Source organism: Rhododendron vialii, chromosome 5a, assembly GCF_030253575.1.
Source record: "Rhododendron vialii isolate Sample 1 chromosome 5a, ASM3025357v1".
Lineage (NCBI taxonomy): Eukaryota > Viridiplantae > Streptophyta > Magnoliopsida > Ericales > Ericaceae > Rhododendron > Rhododendron vialii.
In genome coordinates this window covers 39,238,728-39,258,245 of record NC_080561.1, presented here as the reverse complement: position 1 = coordinate 39,258,245, position 19,518 = coordinate 39,238,728, and the positions used below count along the sequence as shown (strand labels likewise).

At 39.7% G+C, this 19,518-nt stretch overlaps 2 protein-coding genes across 2 annotated transcripts; one reads left to right on the top strand and one right to left on the bottom strand.

Annotated features, from left to right (window-relative positions):
* The first annotated feature begins 266 nt into the window (after window positions 1-266).
* LOC131326930 (protein NRT1/ PTR FAMILY 8.1-like) lies at window positions 267-5,359 on the top strand. Its single transcript, XM_058359842.1, has 4 exons — window positions 267-394; window positions 1,183-1,400; window positions 2,015-2,568; window positions 4,396-5,359. The coding sequence occupies exons 1-4, from the start codon at window positions 277-279 to the stop codon at window positions 5,237-5,239; spliced, it is 1,734 nt and encodes a 577-aa protein (XP_058215825.1). The 5' UTR covers window positions 267-276; the 3' UTR covers window positions 5,240-5,359.
* A 7,666-nt stretch (window positions 5,360-13,025) lies between these two features.
* LOC131326708 (protein OCTOPUS-like) lies at window positions 13,026-15,721 on the bottom strand. The gene has a single exon (XM_058359566.1). The coding sequence runs from the start codon at window positions 15,452-15,454 to the stop codon at window positions 13,160-13,162; it is 2,295 nt and encodes a 764-aa protein (XP_058215549.1). The 5' UTR covers window positions 15,455-15,721; the 3' UTR covers window positions 13,026-13,159.
* Between the last annotated feature and the right edge of the window lie 3,797 nt (window positions 15,722-19,518).

Below are 19,518 nucleotides of genomic sequence, written 5' to 3'. Positions count from 1 at the left end.
GACAAACATTATATACAATAGTTTATAGAATAGAAACATGGATACAGAGCATTGCTGTAGATAGAATGGGAGGAAATTTGGGTAGGTAAAATACCAAAAAATACATTTAACTAGTTATTTCACCTATTGTTGATGTACTTGCTCTTAACGGCCATAAAATATCATGCTTTATTGATTTCCTCATGCATAAATGTGTTGAGAAGTTCTTGGCTCTAGTGAGCTCAAGCGCCTAGCTACGTACCCTCCCCAACAGAGAGAGAGAGAGAGAGCAGGTGAATGCGAACAACAATGGAAGAAGCAGGTAAGTACACAAAAGATGGGACAACTGATTTCCGCAAGAATCCAGCCATTAAGAAGGAAACTGGAAGCTGGAAAGCTTGCCCTTATATTCTCGGTATGTCCTCCTCTCGAATAGCTTGAATTTTTATATATATCATAAGTGAACGAATTGAGTGGTAGTTTATCTATTCGAGAAGCTTCAAAAATTTGTTCAAACTTGGGTTTGTTAATGTAGCAATTAATCGATTTTAATTTGAACGAGTTTTAACACAAGCTCGAACTTGAGTAGTTTGGTTCATTTATCAGCGCTAATGGTTTTCAAATATCTTCACACCCATTACCAAAGTGACAGTTCAGATTATGAATATCATACTCATAATCTGTCATTTTTCCATAAGGTGAATGTTGGGAAGCCCTGTTCCGTTAAAATTTTTATTTTTTAAGTACTTATTTTTTGCTTGCAAAAGATGCATCGAATTTCAAAACATTCAAATAGGTAAAAATATAGAATTTGGAGAATCTGTTTGTTTTGGATTTTTTTCATCTTAGTGAATTTTTCTCTCTTTTAGTCATAATTAGGTTTAAGATTTTTTTCGCCAAGACAAACGAATCATTTCAAAAAATTAGCAAAACTAAACAAATTATATTCAAAAAGGAAAAAAAAAGTATTTTTTTTAACGTCACAGAATTAGTTCAATACAAATAATTCAAGACAAATTCGGCCAAAAAAAAAATCGCTTTTTTTAACGTCACAAAATTAATTCAATACAAATAATTCAAGACCAAGTAAAAAATAGTTTCATTATTAAAAATAGTTTTTTTTTCTTTTTTTCTTAAATAAGACATCATCTCATGTACAAAAAGAAAACGAAAACTCACAGGATTTTTTTGAAATTAAACCAGGAAATGAATGCTGCGAAAGATTGGCCTACTATGGGATCAACACAAATCTAGTGAATTATCTCAAGTTTCAATTGAACCAGACCAGTGTTGCAGCAGTCAGCAATGTCACAAATTGGTCTGGCACCTGCTATGTCACCCCTTTGCTTGGAGCTTTTCTAGCAGATGCCTACTTGGGAAGATACTGGACCATTGCTACTTTCTCCATCATCTACGTCTTCGTAAGTCTCCTTCAATCCGGATCCAGGGATCCTACAGGGCACCCTGTAGCTCACATCATAGCCGTCCAAACGTGTTTTCAACGGTCCGGATTTAAAAATAAACTCTTCGCTTGATAAACTCTTCCAGCGAAGAGTTTATTTTTAAATCCGGATCGTTGAAAACACTCTCGGACGGCTGTGATCTGCACTGCATTCCCTATAGTGCACTCCTACACTATAGCGTTTCCGAATCCAATTCAAACCAATACCTACTGATACCGGTTAGTATCGTCAATATCAGACAGCATTGGACTACTTTAGTACCGGTCAATACAGAACGGTTCCGGCCAGTATTGGTTAATACCGGACTACTTTTAATAAATGGAGTTTTCATCTTAATAAATGTATATGTGATAGTATTTAATTTTCTAATGAATTGGAGAAAATGGGTTTTCTTTTTCTTTTTTTAATAGAGTTTGGGAAAGGGTAGCGTGGTCTTTTTCTTTTGTCGTTAACAGAGTTAGTGTTGCACTTTATTCCAAAATCATAAGGGGGTAATGTGCTCATTAGCTAACGTCAAATGTCCAAACATCAGGAAGATAATCCGTACTTTGACCAATCTGATATTGATACAGGGGATGACACTATTAACACTATCTGCATCTCTGCACGGCCTAAAACCGCAATGCGACTCGCAAAACGTATGCCACCCAACAGGCTTCCAGGCCGGGATTTTCTACATGGGACTTTACCTAATTGCCCTCGGCACCGGAGGGATCAAACCCTGCGTTTCGCCCTTCGGTGCCGACCAATTCGACGATTCCGACGAGACAGAGAAGAAAAGCAAGAGCTCCTTCTTCAATTGGTTCTACTTGTCAATCAACATGGGCGCGCTCGTGGCCTCTACCGTGCTCGTTTGGATACAGACCAATGTGGGGTGGGGATGGGGTTTCGGTATCCCGGCCGCAGCGATGGCAGCGGCTGTCGTGAGTTTCTTTTCGGGTACGAGGCTGTACCGGAACCAGAGACCCGGCGGGAGTCCGTTGACCCGGATTTGTCAGGTGGTGGTTGCTTCATTTAGGAAGGCTCGGGTTCGAGTCCCGGACGATAAGTCTTTTCTGTTTGAGTTTGTGGAGGGAGAATGTGTTGTCAAAGGAAGCCGCAAGCTTGATCACACTGAACAACTAAGGTAACATTAACAAGAGCTTAATTGTTTGCTTGCCGTGCACTTTTTACGCAACAACATACGATTTATATGTCATATAGTTATTGATGACCGATTAAATTTATTTGAAAAGATACTCTATCTTGCGCGTTTCACAAGATACAAAATCGATTATTGATTTGTACTCACGAAGAGAATCACAAATAGAGGTATGGAGAAGTAATGAGAGATGAGATATAAGTGTTAAAGTAGTCCCACGTTACTTGGGTATGAAATGAGACGTCACTTAATAAGATTTGAAACCTCTCTACTTATTGGTCATTTGTTTTAGCTTGTATGTAAAGTTTGGGATGGAATGGGTCAACCCTATACCATGCGAAAATTTTGCATATAAGAGAGAATGAATGGTCTATTTTGTTTTTATTTATTTTTTCCCGCATTAATTGGTTTTGGTCCACATTCTTTTAGAGATTATTGGTTCATCTCGACAAGAAGAATTGAAAAAATAAAATATTAGGATCGAAACTCAATAATTTTTTAATAAAGCCACAAAACTAGGATTTTTTAGCTTATTTTTATCTTTACACAAAAAACATTGAGTTTTGGTCATAATGTTTTATTTTTTCGATTTCTCTCGTCGAGACGATTTAATAATTCACAAGAATTTCACACGAAACTAAAAGAATCCGGAAAAAAAAATGTTAAATGAAGACAAAAATAAATAAATAAATAAGCCATTTGACTTGTCAAATTGGTCTTAAGTGATCTCTCATTCTATACCCAAACAACATGGAACAAGTACTCTCTCTCTCTCTTTGCTCCTCGAATTCCCACTTTATTGGTCCCATCCGCCGCCACTTTGAAACTATGGTTTCTTAAGGATGTCCCCACTGGTTCTCCCATAAAAACTGGAGTGGTTGTCGAGTTGATACCAGAGAAGTTTATGTTAGAAATTTATACTAAAAAAATCATGTTATGTTTTTATGTAATGGATTAATATTTAATTATTAATTTATTAATCAATTTTATCTCTTTTAATGAGAATTTTTTATGAATAATATTTGCATAATATTATTATATGTTGTCTATGTGTATATCTTATTTTACAAAATAAATGATCCGTTATATAGAGTTCGACTTACACACAGAAGATTGGATCATCAGTTCTTGTGAAAGATGAGATATGGTTCACGATCTCAAGTGAAAATAGACACACCATCGGTTTGGTAGGACTGAAGTATAATATTTTAGTAGGTCTATCTTGATTACGGAAAACAGTACACTAGTTTTAACTCATTGTACTAATACATTTTGTGTGTATTGAACACGACTGTTTTAAGGTTACTATCTTTAAAGTGGCATTATAAGATAATTCGAACATTATGGTTATTATGAATACTTATACTCTTAATTCCTAGATTATTACCACGCTTCCTCCGTCCCTTTTTAAATATCCACTACTGTTCTGTGTGTCATTTTCAATTGCCTATATCTCTCAACGTATATTGCTAAAAATATGTCTTGTTTGACAAATTTCAATTATTTTTATAAGACAATGATTTTAAAAACATAAAATATAATATACGTCGAGAGATATAAGTCATTGAAAATGACATGCAGAAGTGTAGTGGACACTTAAAGAGAGACAAAGGAAGTAATATATATGTACATTTAAAATGTTGATAAACTTTGATTCATGAGATAGTGAGATTCTGAGATTCGGTTTCCCGACAGTCATTGACAGAATTTGATTCATGAGAGAGTGAGATTCTGGGATTCGGTTTCCCAACAATCATTAGCTGATATATGCACCAAAAACCAACTAATGCTCTTTTTTCTGCTGATGATCAGTTTCTTCGACAAGGCAGCAGTGGAGACTCAATCCGATCGAATCAAAGGCTCAATCGATGCCTGGAGACTCTGCACCGTAACCCAAGTCGAAGAACTCAAATCCATAATCAGATTACTCCCAATTTTAGCCACAGGCATCATATTCACCACAGTCTACAGTCAAATGGGCACCTTATTCGTCCTCCAGGGCAACACAATGGACCTCCACATGACCTCCTCGTTCCAAATTCCCCCGGCCTCCCTCTCCCTCTTCGACACCGTGAGCGTCATCTTCTGGGTCCCAGTCTACGACCGAGTCATCGTGCCCTTTGCCAGGAAATTCACGGGCCACAGAAACGGATTCACTCAGCTCCAGCGGATAGCGGTCGGGCTGGTTATCTCTGTTTTCGCCATGTTGGCCGCGGGCACTCTAGAACTCGTCCGGTTGAGAATGGTTCGGGAGCATGACTTTTATGAACTCGAGCATGTACCCATTTCGGTCTTCTGGCAAGTTCCGCAGTATTTCGTTATCGGGTGTGCTGAGGTTTTCACATTTATCGGGCAGCTGGAGTTTTTCTATGAGCAGGCTCCGGATGCGATGAGAAGCCTCTGTTCGGCCCTGTCGCTAGCCACGGTTGCGCTCGGGAACTATTTGAGCTCGTTGCTTGTGAATGTGGTCACTGATTTGAGTACCAGACATGGGAAGGCTGGTTGGATACCTGATAACTTGAACTATGGGCATTTGGATTACTTCTTCTGGCTTTTGGCTTTGTTGAGTGTGCTGAATTTGGGAGTTTATCTCTTGGTTGCTAAGTGGTACACATATAAGAAGCCGGTCGGTCCGTCCACCGGTGCAACACCTTGACCTTATAGCATTGCTCTTGGATCACCTAATAATAATGTTCCCCCTTCACGTCGTCGTTGTATTTCTTCGAAATTTAATTTGGCGCAAACTTTTGATTTCTGTGAGATAATGCGAGATATTCCTAAGATTGTGTAGATTTTCCTGAATAGCTGTTACATTTGCATAAGCCACTGATCATATCACTGCAAGCGACAGATGGCGGCAGGTGGAGGTAGGATGTGTTTGGGCGGCTGTGTTGCTTATTATATCTGCGGCGGCGATTGGGGGTGTGTAGGGGTGGCAAATTGAATCCAGACCCATTAACAAATTCATACCCATCAACTAAAAAATAGATCCAATTCAACTCATTTATTAGTTGGGTAAAAATGGGTCCAAACCCAACTAATCCATTATTAAATGGGTCTTAATTTGGCATCAATTGGATTAACTTAAATGACCCAATGGGTCATGAAAGTAACCCACAAAAAAACTAAAGTTGAACGGCAGCTCCGTTGTCCAGGAATCCATGGCTTTCACGTACTCCATTGTCCAGGAATGAAAAGATTCTCCCATGAGAAGAAGAGCTCTCTTTCTCTCTCTGTGTACCGTATATCCAATTCTTCTGTGCTAAATCACTCGCGTCCAAAAATATTTTGGACGATATTAAAAATCAATTGTGACTGGTAACAATTATTTTTGACCAGTCATAATTGAAAACACATCTCATCCATTGATTGCGCGAATGGACTGGTGAAATTGCGCATATTCACTATTCACGGCTCCGCTATGAATTAAGTTTCTCTGGTGGTATTTAGTCCCGCATAGGATTTGAATTAAAAAGTTAAGTGACTTATTTTTTTGTCCTTATTCAAATCTTTTTTGCATTTTTTTGTTTTGCATCAAACTTTTGTGACTTATTGATTCATTTCGACGAGAGGAATCGGAAAAGTAAAAAAATTTAATCAAAACTTATAATTTTTTGAATAAAGACAAAAATAAGTCAATAAGATTAAAAAAAAAATACTTATTCTTGCCTTTTTGAAAAAATTTATGAGTTTCGATCATAATTTTTTGTTTTTTTGTTTTTTCTCAACAAGACCAATCACTAAGTCACAAAAGTTTGACGTAAAATTATCAAATACGCAAAAAAATTGAATAAAGACAAAAAAAAGATATATGCATCTCGCAACGGGCTAGTTTTGAAAAATTCAACTTATGAATGGAAAGTTGGCTTGTTCGTGGCTTTGTTTTTTGTCCTTATTCAATTTTTTTTCCACTTGTTTGTTTTTCATTAATTTTTTTAGTGGATTATTGCTTCGACACGGCTGGAGGAATCTAAAAAATAAAAAATTATGATCGAAACCTAAATTTTTTAAATGAAGATAAAAATAAGCCAATTTTTTCGTCTTTATTCAAAAAAATATGAATTCCGATCGTAATTTTTTACTTTTTAGATTCTTCTCGTCATGACAAAGCAATAATCCTAAAAAATTTGACAAAAAACTAACAAATGCAAAAAATATTTGAATAATGACCAAAAAAATAAGCCACTTGGATACGTTGCGATTCGGTAATTAAGAGTGACCAATATGGTAATTAAGTGTATAGGGGTAATTTGGTCATTTGTAGTAGAGGGATAGTATGGTCATTTTAGTTACATATGTATTTTAGTCATTTTAGTATATAGTATGTAATTGGGTCAATGGGCGGGGCGGGTTTGCTTTTAAATAAATGGGTTGGGTTAGGTATGGGTAATTAGACTCATAATTAATGGGTCTAAATGGGTCAATGACCCATTAAAGACCCAACCCACTCATTTGACACCCCTAGGGGTGTGGCTATGTTTCTGTTGGTAGGCGTGGCGGTGGTGGAAGGTGATGATGGGGTGTCTGTAGGGCTGCAAACGATCCGAGCCGCTCGCGAGCGGCTCGGAGCTCGGCTCGGCTCGGTTCGAGACAAAAACGAACGAGTTCGAGCTCGAGTCCGGGGTTCGTTTCATAAACGAGCCGAGCTCGAGTTAGTCGAAACTCGGCTCGAATTGGCTCGCGAGCTCGATTATATTATATATATTTATATATTTTTTTTACATATTTATATTTATTTATATATATATTTATATATATTTATATATATTTGTTTCATAAACGAGCCGAGCTCGAGCTCTGTAAATACTTCTCGAGCCGAGCTCGAGCTCGAGTTCTGCAGCTCGTCACAAGCTCGAGCCAACTAAATTTTTGGCGAGCCGAGCTCGAACACTCTAAAACTCGGCTCGGCTCGGCTCGTTTGCAGCCCTAGGTGTCTGCTAGGGTTAGGGTTTGGGTATGGGTTGGGTTTTAGGTGTTGGGCTTGGCTCTTTTTGGTATATTGGGTTTGTTTTGAGTTGAGTTGGTTCTTTTTCAACCATTTGGGTTTTTTAGGATTTTTCCTCCTGGTTTGGGTTCAGCTTATTAGGCCTAAATCAGTTTTCTCCGTGTGACTAGAAGAAGAGGATCTTGGGTGGTTAGGTCGGTGTACCCAAGCCCCATTTATTTTCTCTTATTAAAAAAAAAAAGGTGGCTAAGATATGGATGATATCAGCATTCTTATCAAGGCCCAAACCCATTGTGGGATTGGATTCCCAGCTTGCTTCATAAGCCTTTTTGCAATGTGTAATGGGCCGAATGGTACCCATTGGGCCAAAGATGGTGAATTTGCTCACTTCGTCCGATTGGGCTGAGTGATTACAAGCCTGTACAAGTCCCAAACGGGATATGGAATACTTTGGGGAAAATGACAGCTAATACGTGTTTTGATAATTAATACCCGTCAAACACATTTTAAGCATTAACAAATGTTCTCAGCATGTCCTTGGCGGGTATTAATTATCAAAACACATCCTGAGCCGTCATTTTCCGAATACTTTGAGGCCGAAAGGCCCACCTTGTGGAAGGGCAAGTGTGGGGCAACTGATTATGGCCAATGGGCTGAAATGTCAGGGTCAGGCCCAACAAACTTGGTCCATTTGTGGAGATCGGTGCCACGTGGATGCCCTCGGTGGCATTGCTCAGTCACGTGGGGAACAGCAATCGTCATGCATGACATCTTGAAAGGATGGAGACTGTTACGTGATGACTTCATGGACACGAGGCCGTTTGAGGAGCACGAGCCGGGCACGTGATGCATGATTGGAGAGAAAGTCACTCTCTCTCTTTCTCTTTATAAAGTGCACTAGGAACTTACTAAACCTCTCTCTCTCTCTCTCTCTCTCTCTCTCTCTCTCTCTCTCTCTCTCTCTATATATATATATATATATATATATATGCCCTTTCTCCTTTTAATAAAAAGGGTTGCTTTGAAGCCGTAGCTTGCTGGTTTTTCCATTATCCACAACAAATTCTAAAGATGTGTGATTCGAGAGGAAGGCTGGACTAAAAGGCCATTGGCTACACCGCGGTAGACGGAGAGGAACAATCCAATCAAAGGGACTCTAATTGTTCTGAACAAGTTGTCCATGTATTGAACTAATTCTACCTCTGATGGTGAGCTTCAAATCTTTACAAGGTTGTTAAAAATTCTGCGTTAGGAATTTGCAGAACGTTCACCACAGGATCTATCTACTGGTACTGGATACAAAACAGAATACAGTAAGAGTACTTGTGTTAAAGTAGAATATATTCACTAAGAGTGCGATATTTTACGCAGTTGATCATCCGATGTGCATTACGTCCACTAAGAGTTGTGTTAAGTAATGCACGTTTATCGTGGTCGTAAGCCATCGAGGTGCTCCTCCTAACATCCCATGTTCGAAACTTCTCAGATTCTATTAACTTTGAGGGGGGATTAGTCGAGGTGCGCGCAAACTGATCCGGACACCTGATTATAATAAGAAGAAAAAACTCATTGAGGTGCATGGACAACTATATCCTTTGGCGGAACGGAACTTATAGTAATAGTTGTTGTTTGCAATGATTCAGGATTGACAAATATGCAAAATTTGGTTATGTAGTTTATCTTGGGAAGTTTTTTTTTTTTTTTTTTTAAAAAAAATCAGGATTGACAAATAAGGCTTATATTTTAGTTTTAGGATTTTCTCCTCTTGTTCTATTGGTTGTCTGCAGTTATCCGTTTGATTGATGGAAATTTGCTTACGCGTGATGTTTTCTTGCGAATTAATTTTTCCTTCCATTTTCGTTTTCTTGAGAAATTAAAGATCCAAGCTTTACTGGTATTTTAGCCCCAAAAAAAAGTGTGTGTATGTTTGATGCCATTAATAACATCTTCAAACTACTGCTGCCGAAGATGCCTGAAGCAAAATGTCACATGTTAGTGAAAGTTATTTGTCAAAAGTATGTTTTCAGCTTACTCAAGATAGTCAAGTTATGAGACTTGGTTTATCAAAAAGAAAGTTATGAGAGACTTAAAGGTATAATTCCTCTTAGTGCTCGTGTTTGAAACCTCTTAAGTGTTGTCAACTCTTTACGTGACCAGTTCATATGAAATATGCTCCAGCTTTAAATGGCTAATGAAGGTGAGATAATTGGTCTCTGAAAAATTAATTGAGGTGTGAGTAAACTAACTCGGTACCTTGAGACTTGAGTTATACAAAAATTGAACTTTGAGGCCCATTTTATCTTGAATTTGGCTTGTCGTGCGGTTCAAGTGATCGCAACTGTCGGATGATATTTTTAATGGTCAAGATTTAAAAAAAAAAACTTTTCTTAACTCGAACAGCTTACTTGTTTTATTAAAGCCCGAGACTATTCCCTTGCCGAGACTATTGCCTAAATTTGGACTGTTAGATGCAAAGATGAACGGCTGCGATGCAACTGCAAGGACTCTCTGCAGAGAAGCCGCGTCCTTTGTCTTTTCCTTGACATCCCCTAGGCATTGGATTATGAGCCTCTTTTTATCTTTTCTTTTCCTTCTTTCTCCCTTATATCTCCTCATGGAGGAGCATGTTGGGCTGTTTTCCTTGTAACTTTTGACTTTAGTGCCAAGTATGTTTTGATCCTAGAGCTTTTGCACGTATAGGAAAAGAGACAAAAACATGTGCTCAAGCTAATTGAATTATTATGTTGATCTGTTTGATTCCTTTGATTTCCTGATACAAGAAAAAAAGAAAACCTCATTTTCTTTGGAAATAATCATTGCTAGGCTTTGAGTTTTCTCTGTTTGGCTGACGGGTTTTGTGCCAGCTTGTGTTTAAACAACTTCTTTGTGGCTTAGTTTCTTGGTCAAAGTTCCTTTTGTTTTCCTACTAGTGAATTTTTTTAGACTGTAAATGGCCTCTAAGTGCTTTCCACTTTCTTGATTTCACACATGGGTTTTTAATACTTCCTTCGCAAAAGATCTGTTTGGAACTTGGGGAGGGGAAGAGAAAAGAAGAGAGAATAATAAAGAGCAAAACTAGATGGAAAGTCAAGAAGAAATATTGAACTTGTTTTTTAAACTCTCTCTCCTCTTTCTCTAAAAACCGAACAACGGAAGGAAATTTTTTGTAACTTTCTCTTTCTTTCCATTTCTTTCTCTAAGTTCCAAACACACCCTAAGATAAGAGACATTTAAATTGGGAAGCACTGGCTCCTCACATAAGCTGTACAATTTTTTGTTCTTGAAAGAGACTTGAGTGGAATCCAATTTTCTATTTATTGGAAAACATTTCTGCAAATTTTTGTTGTCTGCACATTTTTGTTGTTGAAAGGGACTCCTATAAAACCAAATTATCAGTTCACTGCAGAAAATTTCTCCTCAGCCTCTTTTCACTGCACTTTGAAGGCACACATCCATTCTTTTGAAAGGCTTGTTACAAGAAATGAAACCAAAGGACAACACAGTAATTCAAATTCTCTTGCACGCCGAAAGATGCCCTTGAATTTTTTTCCGAAAAAGGAGTGCGAAAAAAATAAAATAAAGATTGGGAAAGGACAGCTAGAAAGGACTGCCTCTAATCCTTTACACTGAAAGAACATCATAAAACAGACGATAGTAACAGATCAATGAACGCGGATCCAAAAAAAAAAACAGATCAATGAACGGATGTAGTTCTTATCGGTTAGTGAATAATCTATTTCATTCAGTAGAGCATACATAAACAGCAGTTAAAATTCTGCATTAGATCGTTATAACTGTTTTAGTAGCAGCAATCTACGGACACAGATGTGTCGGAAGTAGTCTCATGCACATTGATCCCAACCGATGCATAAAGGACCCATTCGCATCAGACAACTCTAAGCACATGTGTCTGGATCTGTGTCCAGATCATATTTTTGTAGTAAAAGTTGAGCATACTCATTTACAAGGAACCAAAACTGTACTAAACTACTAATGAACAAAATCTGCAATTGATCTGTTCTTCGTTAACAGATTCAAGTAAAAGGGTACAGAACAATAATACATACAAGGAGATGCAAAGGAGACAAATGATGCGAACAAGAACTGATCTTTTCTGAATCATACTTCTTCATTGCCCTGATTCAGTAGGTCTTTTCCATTAGTCTGTCAGTCCCATGTTTTTGGCATTGTGTATTTGTATCTTCCCTTGTGTGGATATTATCAACAAGCTTTGGATCATTGTATCCCCCCTGCTTCACCCGAATCGATTCATCTGTCGAAGCAGAACAAGGACTGGACATTTCTCATAAGATCACAACTGAGACAAGCAGAGACATTGACATTGACATTAACAGGTCCTCGGCTTGATATCCAGCTTCCAACATCATAAAGATCCAAATGTGCTTTGTTCACAGAATCTGCTTTCTTGCTCAATCAACACCCATAAATTTGGCTTTCTCGTAGCCCTTCTTCAATCATTGATAAACACCCAATCGATTCGAGAGTCCTCCTTTCAGCAAAGGTAAGCAGACTTAGGGGGCGTTTCTGCTAAACTAAATGGACTAAAACCCATGTTTTCATGGATTTCTAGATAAGTCATTCTCCTCGCATACATCAACTAAAATACCACTAAGCGGAAACAACTTGACTATTGTAATTAGCCTGTAATCCAATAATATAGCGGAAACGCACCTTAAACTGCAACTATGCCGCCAAGATGGGTAAGCGAAATCTAGAAACTGGAAGTACCAACAAGTACGTACTTAATAAGTGTAATTTACAATTAAAGTAAAAAAACAAGAAGTCAGGTGGAATGGAAACCCCATGGTGGGATGGAAAATAGGTCTTCCAATCCGTTCTGATAGAGGGTTTTGGTGAGAAAAGCAAATCAGTGAGACTCTATCACTTGTTTGGATGAATAAGAGATGCGAGCTATGGTCGGACATTTTATGAGAAACCATAATCTAGTCTCACTTGCGTGGATGAATAAAACAGGAGAGAGATGGTGAGATCTTTGGTGGGAAACCATAATCCTTTCTTGTCTCACCAAAACCGTCCATCCAAACAGACTGTGAATGAGGATATATCAACTTCCTGTTTCTCAGTAACATCTGCAATCACGATGCTATGCAACTGATATGACAAATTGATTAGCTCGTAACAACCAGGTGGCCTTTAGACGACATCCTGGAAAAAATGACGTTGTTTGAGTGATACCACAACCATTCTAACAACAGACAACACAATACACCGGACATTTCCCGGTGGACATTCCCTGAACAATGCCTTTCAGCATTCACCACTAAGCAACTGTGCAAGACAACAGATGTGACCAAAATGGGGTCTTTCAAATGCAAGCATATCTCACCCACTCTCTGAGAACATAAACATTCATTACAAAGATGGCAAAAACCATTCAAATGCACAAGACAACAACAACAGTGTGATCAGAGACAAAATTAAGATAGATTTTTTAGCTGTTATTAAAGAAGCATGCTATTCAAAATGCAAGGTAACCTCTTATATCTAAACCAACCACCAATAATACATAGATAGGCAAGTGTGCTTACACAACAAATGCAGCAAACTAAAAAACTAAACCAAAGAAACACATCTGGACCTTGGGTTTTATCAATACATTCGCATCAAAGTCCTCGTGATTGAATGTGTATTATTCGATTTACTCTTCCCCAACCCCCCTCTTCGACTGCTGCTCCTCATCGGTGTCAAGTAAAACCTCAAAAGCCCATTATCGACATGGTTTGGCGAATACCTAGCGCTCCGATTCCTTTCCAAACCAAAGTCCTCTCGCCTCTTTTTCCCGTTTCCATTCGTCTCAACACTAGGTTTTCTCACATTTCCAAATGATCCCCCCATGAAATACGAATTCCTCGAGCTCACACTGCTATTACTTCGAAATACCCTTCTATTAAAACCCCCAATTTTCACTTCACCATTGCTTTCCCCCCTCCTCAGCTCTTGCCAAGACTCTGAGAATGATCTCTCCACCCCATTTCCCCTACCATTGTATTTATACCTCTCATCATCTTCATCTTTAGTGCCTCCATTTCGCCTGTGTATAAACCCCCATATGTTCCACGCCCTCCACCGGCGAGACTTCTTCAACCCCTTTCCTTCTCCATTCCCACCATTTCCGACTACCGAACCATTATCCCCAAAACCCAATTCAAACGTCTCCGAACAGTCGTCTCTCAACGAAATCGAATTCAAATGCCTCAACTCTCTCTCACCCACCAAATCAACGGTCGCGGGCGTCACTTTAGCATTCGAAACACCCTTCAATTCGTCGATTTCGGCCACCACTGCCGCCGCTGTCTTCCTTATAGAACTAGACCGGTCTAAACTCTTCCTCCGCCGCGACGACGAGTCCGAATAGTACTCCCTTGTTTGCTCCGTCCCACCAGGAACAACTACATCCCCATTTCCACAATTACTATTCCTGGGCTGTTCAACCGGAATGTGAGCATCAGACCTAGCAACATGAACCACAGGAGAATCCTCCACCACCGAGAGTATCGGCGGGAGCCGGGAGAAATTCCCCCGGCTCCCGCCGATCAAGTACCCATCCCAAGAAGCCCTAGGCTCGTCAAACGAGTACCTAGGATCGTCGAACGAGATCCGGCCGGCGTCGAGCGAGAACCGAGGATCGGTGTCGCACGACCGCCGGCCGAACCCGTAGTCCGCCACCTCCGACTGGGTCTCCCGGAACTGCCGCGAGATCGGCTTGTCCACCGGCAATGCGGCGTCGTTGTTCTTCCGCTGCTTCATCTTCTTCTGCTTCTGCCTCCAGTTGTGCCATTTCTTACTGAACACCGATGCCGCCGACCACAGCGTGAAATTCCCTCCCATTTTCTTCTTCGCCTGTGAATCCAGATCTATGTGATCCTTCATAGTCTTTATTTCTTCATTAAAATTCTCCTCCTCGACGATTTCTCCTTCCCCAACTCCCATTTCTTCAACAGCATTTGCCTCTCTTGGAACCCTAATCTCATCGTGGTTGGAATAATTGGAGATCCTAGTTCCATCGTGGTTGGAAAAATTGGAAATCCTAACCCCATCGTGGTTGGAACTAGTGGAAACCCTAAGTCCATCGTGGTTGGAATAATTGGAGATCCTAATCCCGTCGTGGTTGGAACAATTGGAAACCCTAACTCCATCGTGGTTGGAATAGTTGGAGATCCTAATTCCATCGTGGTTGGAACAACTGGAAACCCTGATTTCGTCGTGGTTGGAAACATGAGATACCCTGATTTCGTCCTCATTGTCGGAATCGACGTCGATGAACTGTTCTTCTTCTTCTTCTTCCTCTTCTTCTTCATCTTCTTCTTTGGACTCGAGGACGGGAGCGGCGACGGCGGAGGAGACGGAGTTCCGGGCCTCGACCTCGACCGGGCGGTGGTCGCCGTTCTTCCTCTCGTCGTCGAGGTTGAATAGGGACCAGAGCGTGTTCCGGCCCCTGACGTCGCAGGAGTGCCGCTGGGGCTCGAACACCCCGGAGAAACCCTCGTTCTTCGACGCTGAAAACGACTGCGTCCTGCGCAGCTCGGGAAACAGAGAAGTATTAGAAGCAGACGCTGCCGCTGCGTTCTTGTTCTTGTTATTCGTACTTTTGACGTTGCTTTTGTTGTTGTTGAGGTCGGCGGAGGAGGTGGGGAGGCGGAAGATGGCTTTAAGGGCGTTGGCGGCGGTGGAGGAAGTGGCGGCGAGGGAGGCGTTGGAGGGACGGCGGGAGGAGGAGGAGGCGGTGGCGGAGGAGGAGGGATCTAGTGAGGTGAGGCGTTCGCAGAGGCATGAGGGGCAGAAGCCGGTGAACTGCTCGGTGGGGTGGCGGTCACAGCTGAAGGATGAGCGGTGGGGTTGCAATGGTTGCGGTGGCGGTGGTGGTTGTTCGGTGGTGGGATTCATAACCGGTGGTAGTTAAATTCAATGCTCCCCACTCTCCTGCTCATGTTACTGCATTAATTCCACTGACTATTGAGACACACACAGACACAATGAGAGAGAGAGAGAGAGAGAGAGAGAGAGAGAGAGTAGTGAGGGGGTTGTTGGAGCTTTGGGTTCCGTTGGGACAGTGAGAGTGAGAACTGAGGAGGGAGAGAGAGTCACAGAGAGAGAGAGAGAAAGAGAGAGGAGGGAATTCGAGAGAAAGGAAAGAGGGGAAAATATAAAGAAAGGAAAGGCAAACGCTTTTACTCTTTTTTCGCTTTTCCGTTGGGGTCGGGATGCTTTACTTCTCTACGATAGATTTTTCACTGCCGGAGGCGTATATTTTACGTGGTACTCGTTGGACGGATCTGAATCGTTTAATATCCTTTTGAATGGTTTGGATTGAAATTCTCTCTCTTCTCTCATTTCAATACTTTTTCTCTCTTTTTCTCTTTTCAAATCAGAGCCTTTCAAACACGGAATGAACAGCTCGGATGCGTAAGCGGCACCACGTGGTACTCGCTCGGCACTAAAAAAAAATTCATTCTGTACGGTCACTCTCGTGTAAAAGTACGACTTTACCCCCTTTTTAGTTTCTTTTTTACATGGTAACCCACCCATGACAAGGCTTTCACATTACTATTTTCCTTTCTTTCTTTTTTTTCTTTTGGTTTGTTTATCAGCATTAAACTGATTTGTTTTCACATTAGGGACTGATTTGATTTCACATTAGGGACTCATTTGTTCACATTGAGACTCGTTTGATTTTCTCCAAAATGACTTGGCAAAGGGTAAAATGCCTGGATTCGAGTTTTATCGCTGCGGATTGCGGCACTTCTTTCCTTATACCCTCCTATCGATTGATTGACCAAAGAAAAATAACTAGAGTTGTACTAAGCTTGTCTAGCTTGTCACCGTTATTATATCAATTTTTTGTAGATGACTCGCATGTCCGGACAAACTTATTTGTACGCCGATTACATTTTTGAGATCGATCACTCCCACCGTCCACTTGTGACATTATATGATTTTGGATTGGGGAAAAAAATCCTGGGTCTAGGGCTTTCCATTGCGATCAAATAAATGTTTGTTTTATTATTAGTACTTTACATGTCCAAATGGTGGCCATTTTAATAACATTTTTGGGGGATTTGGGTTCAGAATTTCAAAGATTCCTATCGAGAGAGAGGGAAAAAAAAGCAAAAGGTAAATCACGCCATATAAATCCAGTGGGGGTTGGGGTCTCTGTTTTTTTTTTTTTTTTTTTTTTAAATAATCACATTTCGCTTTCTTTCTTTTTTCATTTGCTTTTTCTCTTTTTCTTTTTGTTTTCTCGGCCTTTTCTTTTTGTTTATTTTCCGTCAAAATGATGGGATTCGTGTAAGTTGTGGGGCTGTTGTGTTTTTTTTTTTTTTTTTTCCCACCAACGCAAAAAACGGTGGAAGACGGTGGTGATGCTAACAGCGACAGCTCTATGATACGACGTCGTTGTCAGTTTCCTCACATTGGCTGGTAGCAAATGAAAGGGGAAGTATAAGATTCTGGGCTGGATTAATTGGCCTGGTCTTTGCCCAGAGATGCAAACGAGTCGAGCTTTGTAGTACTCGATCTCGACGTTTCGCCTTGGTTACTAAATGAGTCTCACATTTAAGTTCAAGCTTTTTTCATTTGATTATTTGAAATCAAGCTAATTAGCCCGTAGTAAACGAGCTTCTGTAAACGAGACAAACGAGCTGAGCTTTAGAGTGTTCAACTCGGCCCGTTTACCACATAAGCCTTTAAAAAAAAAAAGGCTTGTGCTCGAGTACTAAACAAGCATTAACAGACCGAGCCTCAGGGTGTTCATGAGCAGTTCGATTCGTTTGCAGCCCTAATCTTGATCAAATTTGTGAGGGGGTAGTTTCCTGTATTATTGGGTAAGAGATGATAACAGATATCATTACAATTACATTAAACTCCATCGAATAGTTAACTATACTCGTTTTGAAAATAATTTTTTTAATGTTAATATAGTTTTGGGTCAAGTTGTACTTCCTTTTGTTGTCGAATGTCAAACCTATCTATTAAGCAAACAAATACCAATGATGCTGGAGCCTCGAGGAGTTGGTTCAGTGATTGAAAACTCAGATTTAGTTAGATAATGTTCAAGTTCGAGCCTCAAAGCCCTAATAAAAGGCTAAACATATTCTTAACACTAGTTTCAGTCCCGACATGGATGCGATAAAATTTCTTACGAATAATGGTGCGGTGTGAGTCGTGTGACAGGATAATATTCTCTCACGGAGTTGACAGGGTCTGGGTGCCGTGCCTGGGAAGAATATGTGGAACTCTTGGCCTACTAATAACGAGAAAAGCTACTACTATAATTTAAGCACCGAAAAGAAATAATAATTGATCAACTCTTGGCCAACTAATAACGAGAAAATTAAAGCTATGATTAACTTAATTAATGGACTCTTTAGATTTATAAATGTAGTTCAAAGCCAAGCCAGGTATTTCATATTTGGGGTTTTGGACTCTTCACGTGGGACTCATTTGGTTTTCTTTAACTTATTATTTACTTATAAGTAAAAAAATAAGATAATTCACTCTTTTTCTTCACTCATCATAATAAAGCAAATAAATAAATAAAAAGCAATCAGTTGTCAAATGACTTTTATGCATTTCGTGTTTTCTTTATTTTATAGCTTACGCAAAAAAAATAAGCAAACTAAACAAAATCATAGACAATTAAGCTTCTTTTTTTTTTTTTTTTGGGTACTTCAGAAATTCAAAGATCAACCAACACATAGGCTTAGCATAAACAAAAGAAAGTAGCAGAAACATAAGACTAACACCCAGGCAATTACGAAGATGCCCAACAGTACCCAGGCAATCGATCCTCTCTTCGGTTTGTTCCGCGCCAAGTCCTAGCCAATTAAGTTTCGCCATACAAGCAAAATATGTAAATACAGATATATGATCTTTACATATGGTCTATGCATGGGAGAACAAAATAGAAATTGGATAAGAGTGTGATTAGAAACAGGAAAAGAGATTTGTCAATAAAAGTGAGGAAAAAATCGCCTAATAAGTCCAACCAGTGTCTCCTGGGGAGTCGGTCCAGAAAGGGAAATAGCATGAAGCATGAAACAGCTTATTATCCCCCCACAAAAAATTACAAGGGAATTAAAAGAAAAGCAAGCCACTCTTGAAAGATGAATTTCATGGACAAAACACATGCCACACAAAGGTGTATTAATTCAAGTACTAATTTTTTGACAATTATTTGTAACTTAAAAAAATTGTTCGATTGACAGTTTGTTGGCACGATCACTACCCAGTGGGCAGTTATTTACGCGATCGAAAATTGAAACTAAATTCTTGTACATTAATTGAATTCTATATGTGTACACAATACACTCAAGATTTCTCATTTTCCTTTTTTCTACATAACCATCACACCAACTCCATTGCCTTTTTTTTTTTTGAAACATCTCCATGGCTCATGAATCATGATCTAAACAGTAAACACAATCTAAAAGTATCTCACAAAATGAGAAGTATATTTATGTGTATAAATAAATAGTGGGGGTTGAAGGTCCTTTTTTTCAACGTATACCCGGGGATGCTGTCGAGCAGCTTGCTACCGAGTAAGTGCAGAGTGGTCGATCTGGCCATTCATCTCAGCACGGACGACTCGAATTGAATCTAAACGCATACAAATCTAAATCGTCTATTACTTGGTTAAGATATGAGTCATCGATTCTCGAGATAAGCGGCCGAACCTAATCCACCGTTCTGCACCGCTTTACAGAAAAATGCTTGGCAGCATCTCCCATTCCACCACCATACTTTCATTGTACATGAAAGTGTTCGATCCTTCTTGAAGCTCAATGGTCCTATAGCATTAACTGCCTTTTGCTGCCTTCTTTTGAGTTCCGTACTAATTAGCATGTGATTGAGCATAAAATTCTACTGCCCACGTACTGTTTTTATTACCACTAGCATTTGCCGATATGTCTCTGGGTTGTATATCATTGATTGTTTTGTAGGAGTAATAA

Excerpts from the sequence above, each read along its gene's own strand:
- LOC131326930 (XM_058359842.1), top strand. The coding sequence starts at position 277 with ATGCGAACAACAATGGAAGAAGCAGGTAAGTACACAAAAGATGGGACA. Across the intron at positions 395-1,182 it reads AGCTTGCCCTTATATTCTCG|GAAATGAATGCTGCGAAAGA; the intron begins GTATGTCCTCCT and ends AAATTAAACCAG. Across the intron at positions 2,569-4,395 it reads GATCACACTGAACAACTAAG|TTTCTTCGACAAGGCAGCAG; the intron begins GTAACATTAACA and ends GCTGATGATCAG.
- LOC131326708 (XM_058359566.1), bottom strand. The coding sequence starts at position 15,454 with ATGAATCCCACCACCGAACAACCACCACCGCCACCGCAACCATTGCAA.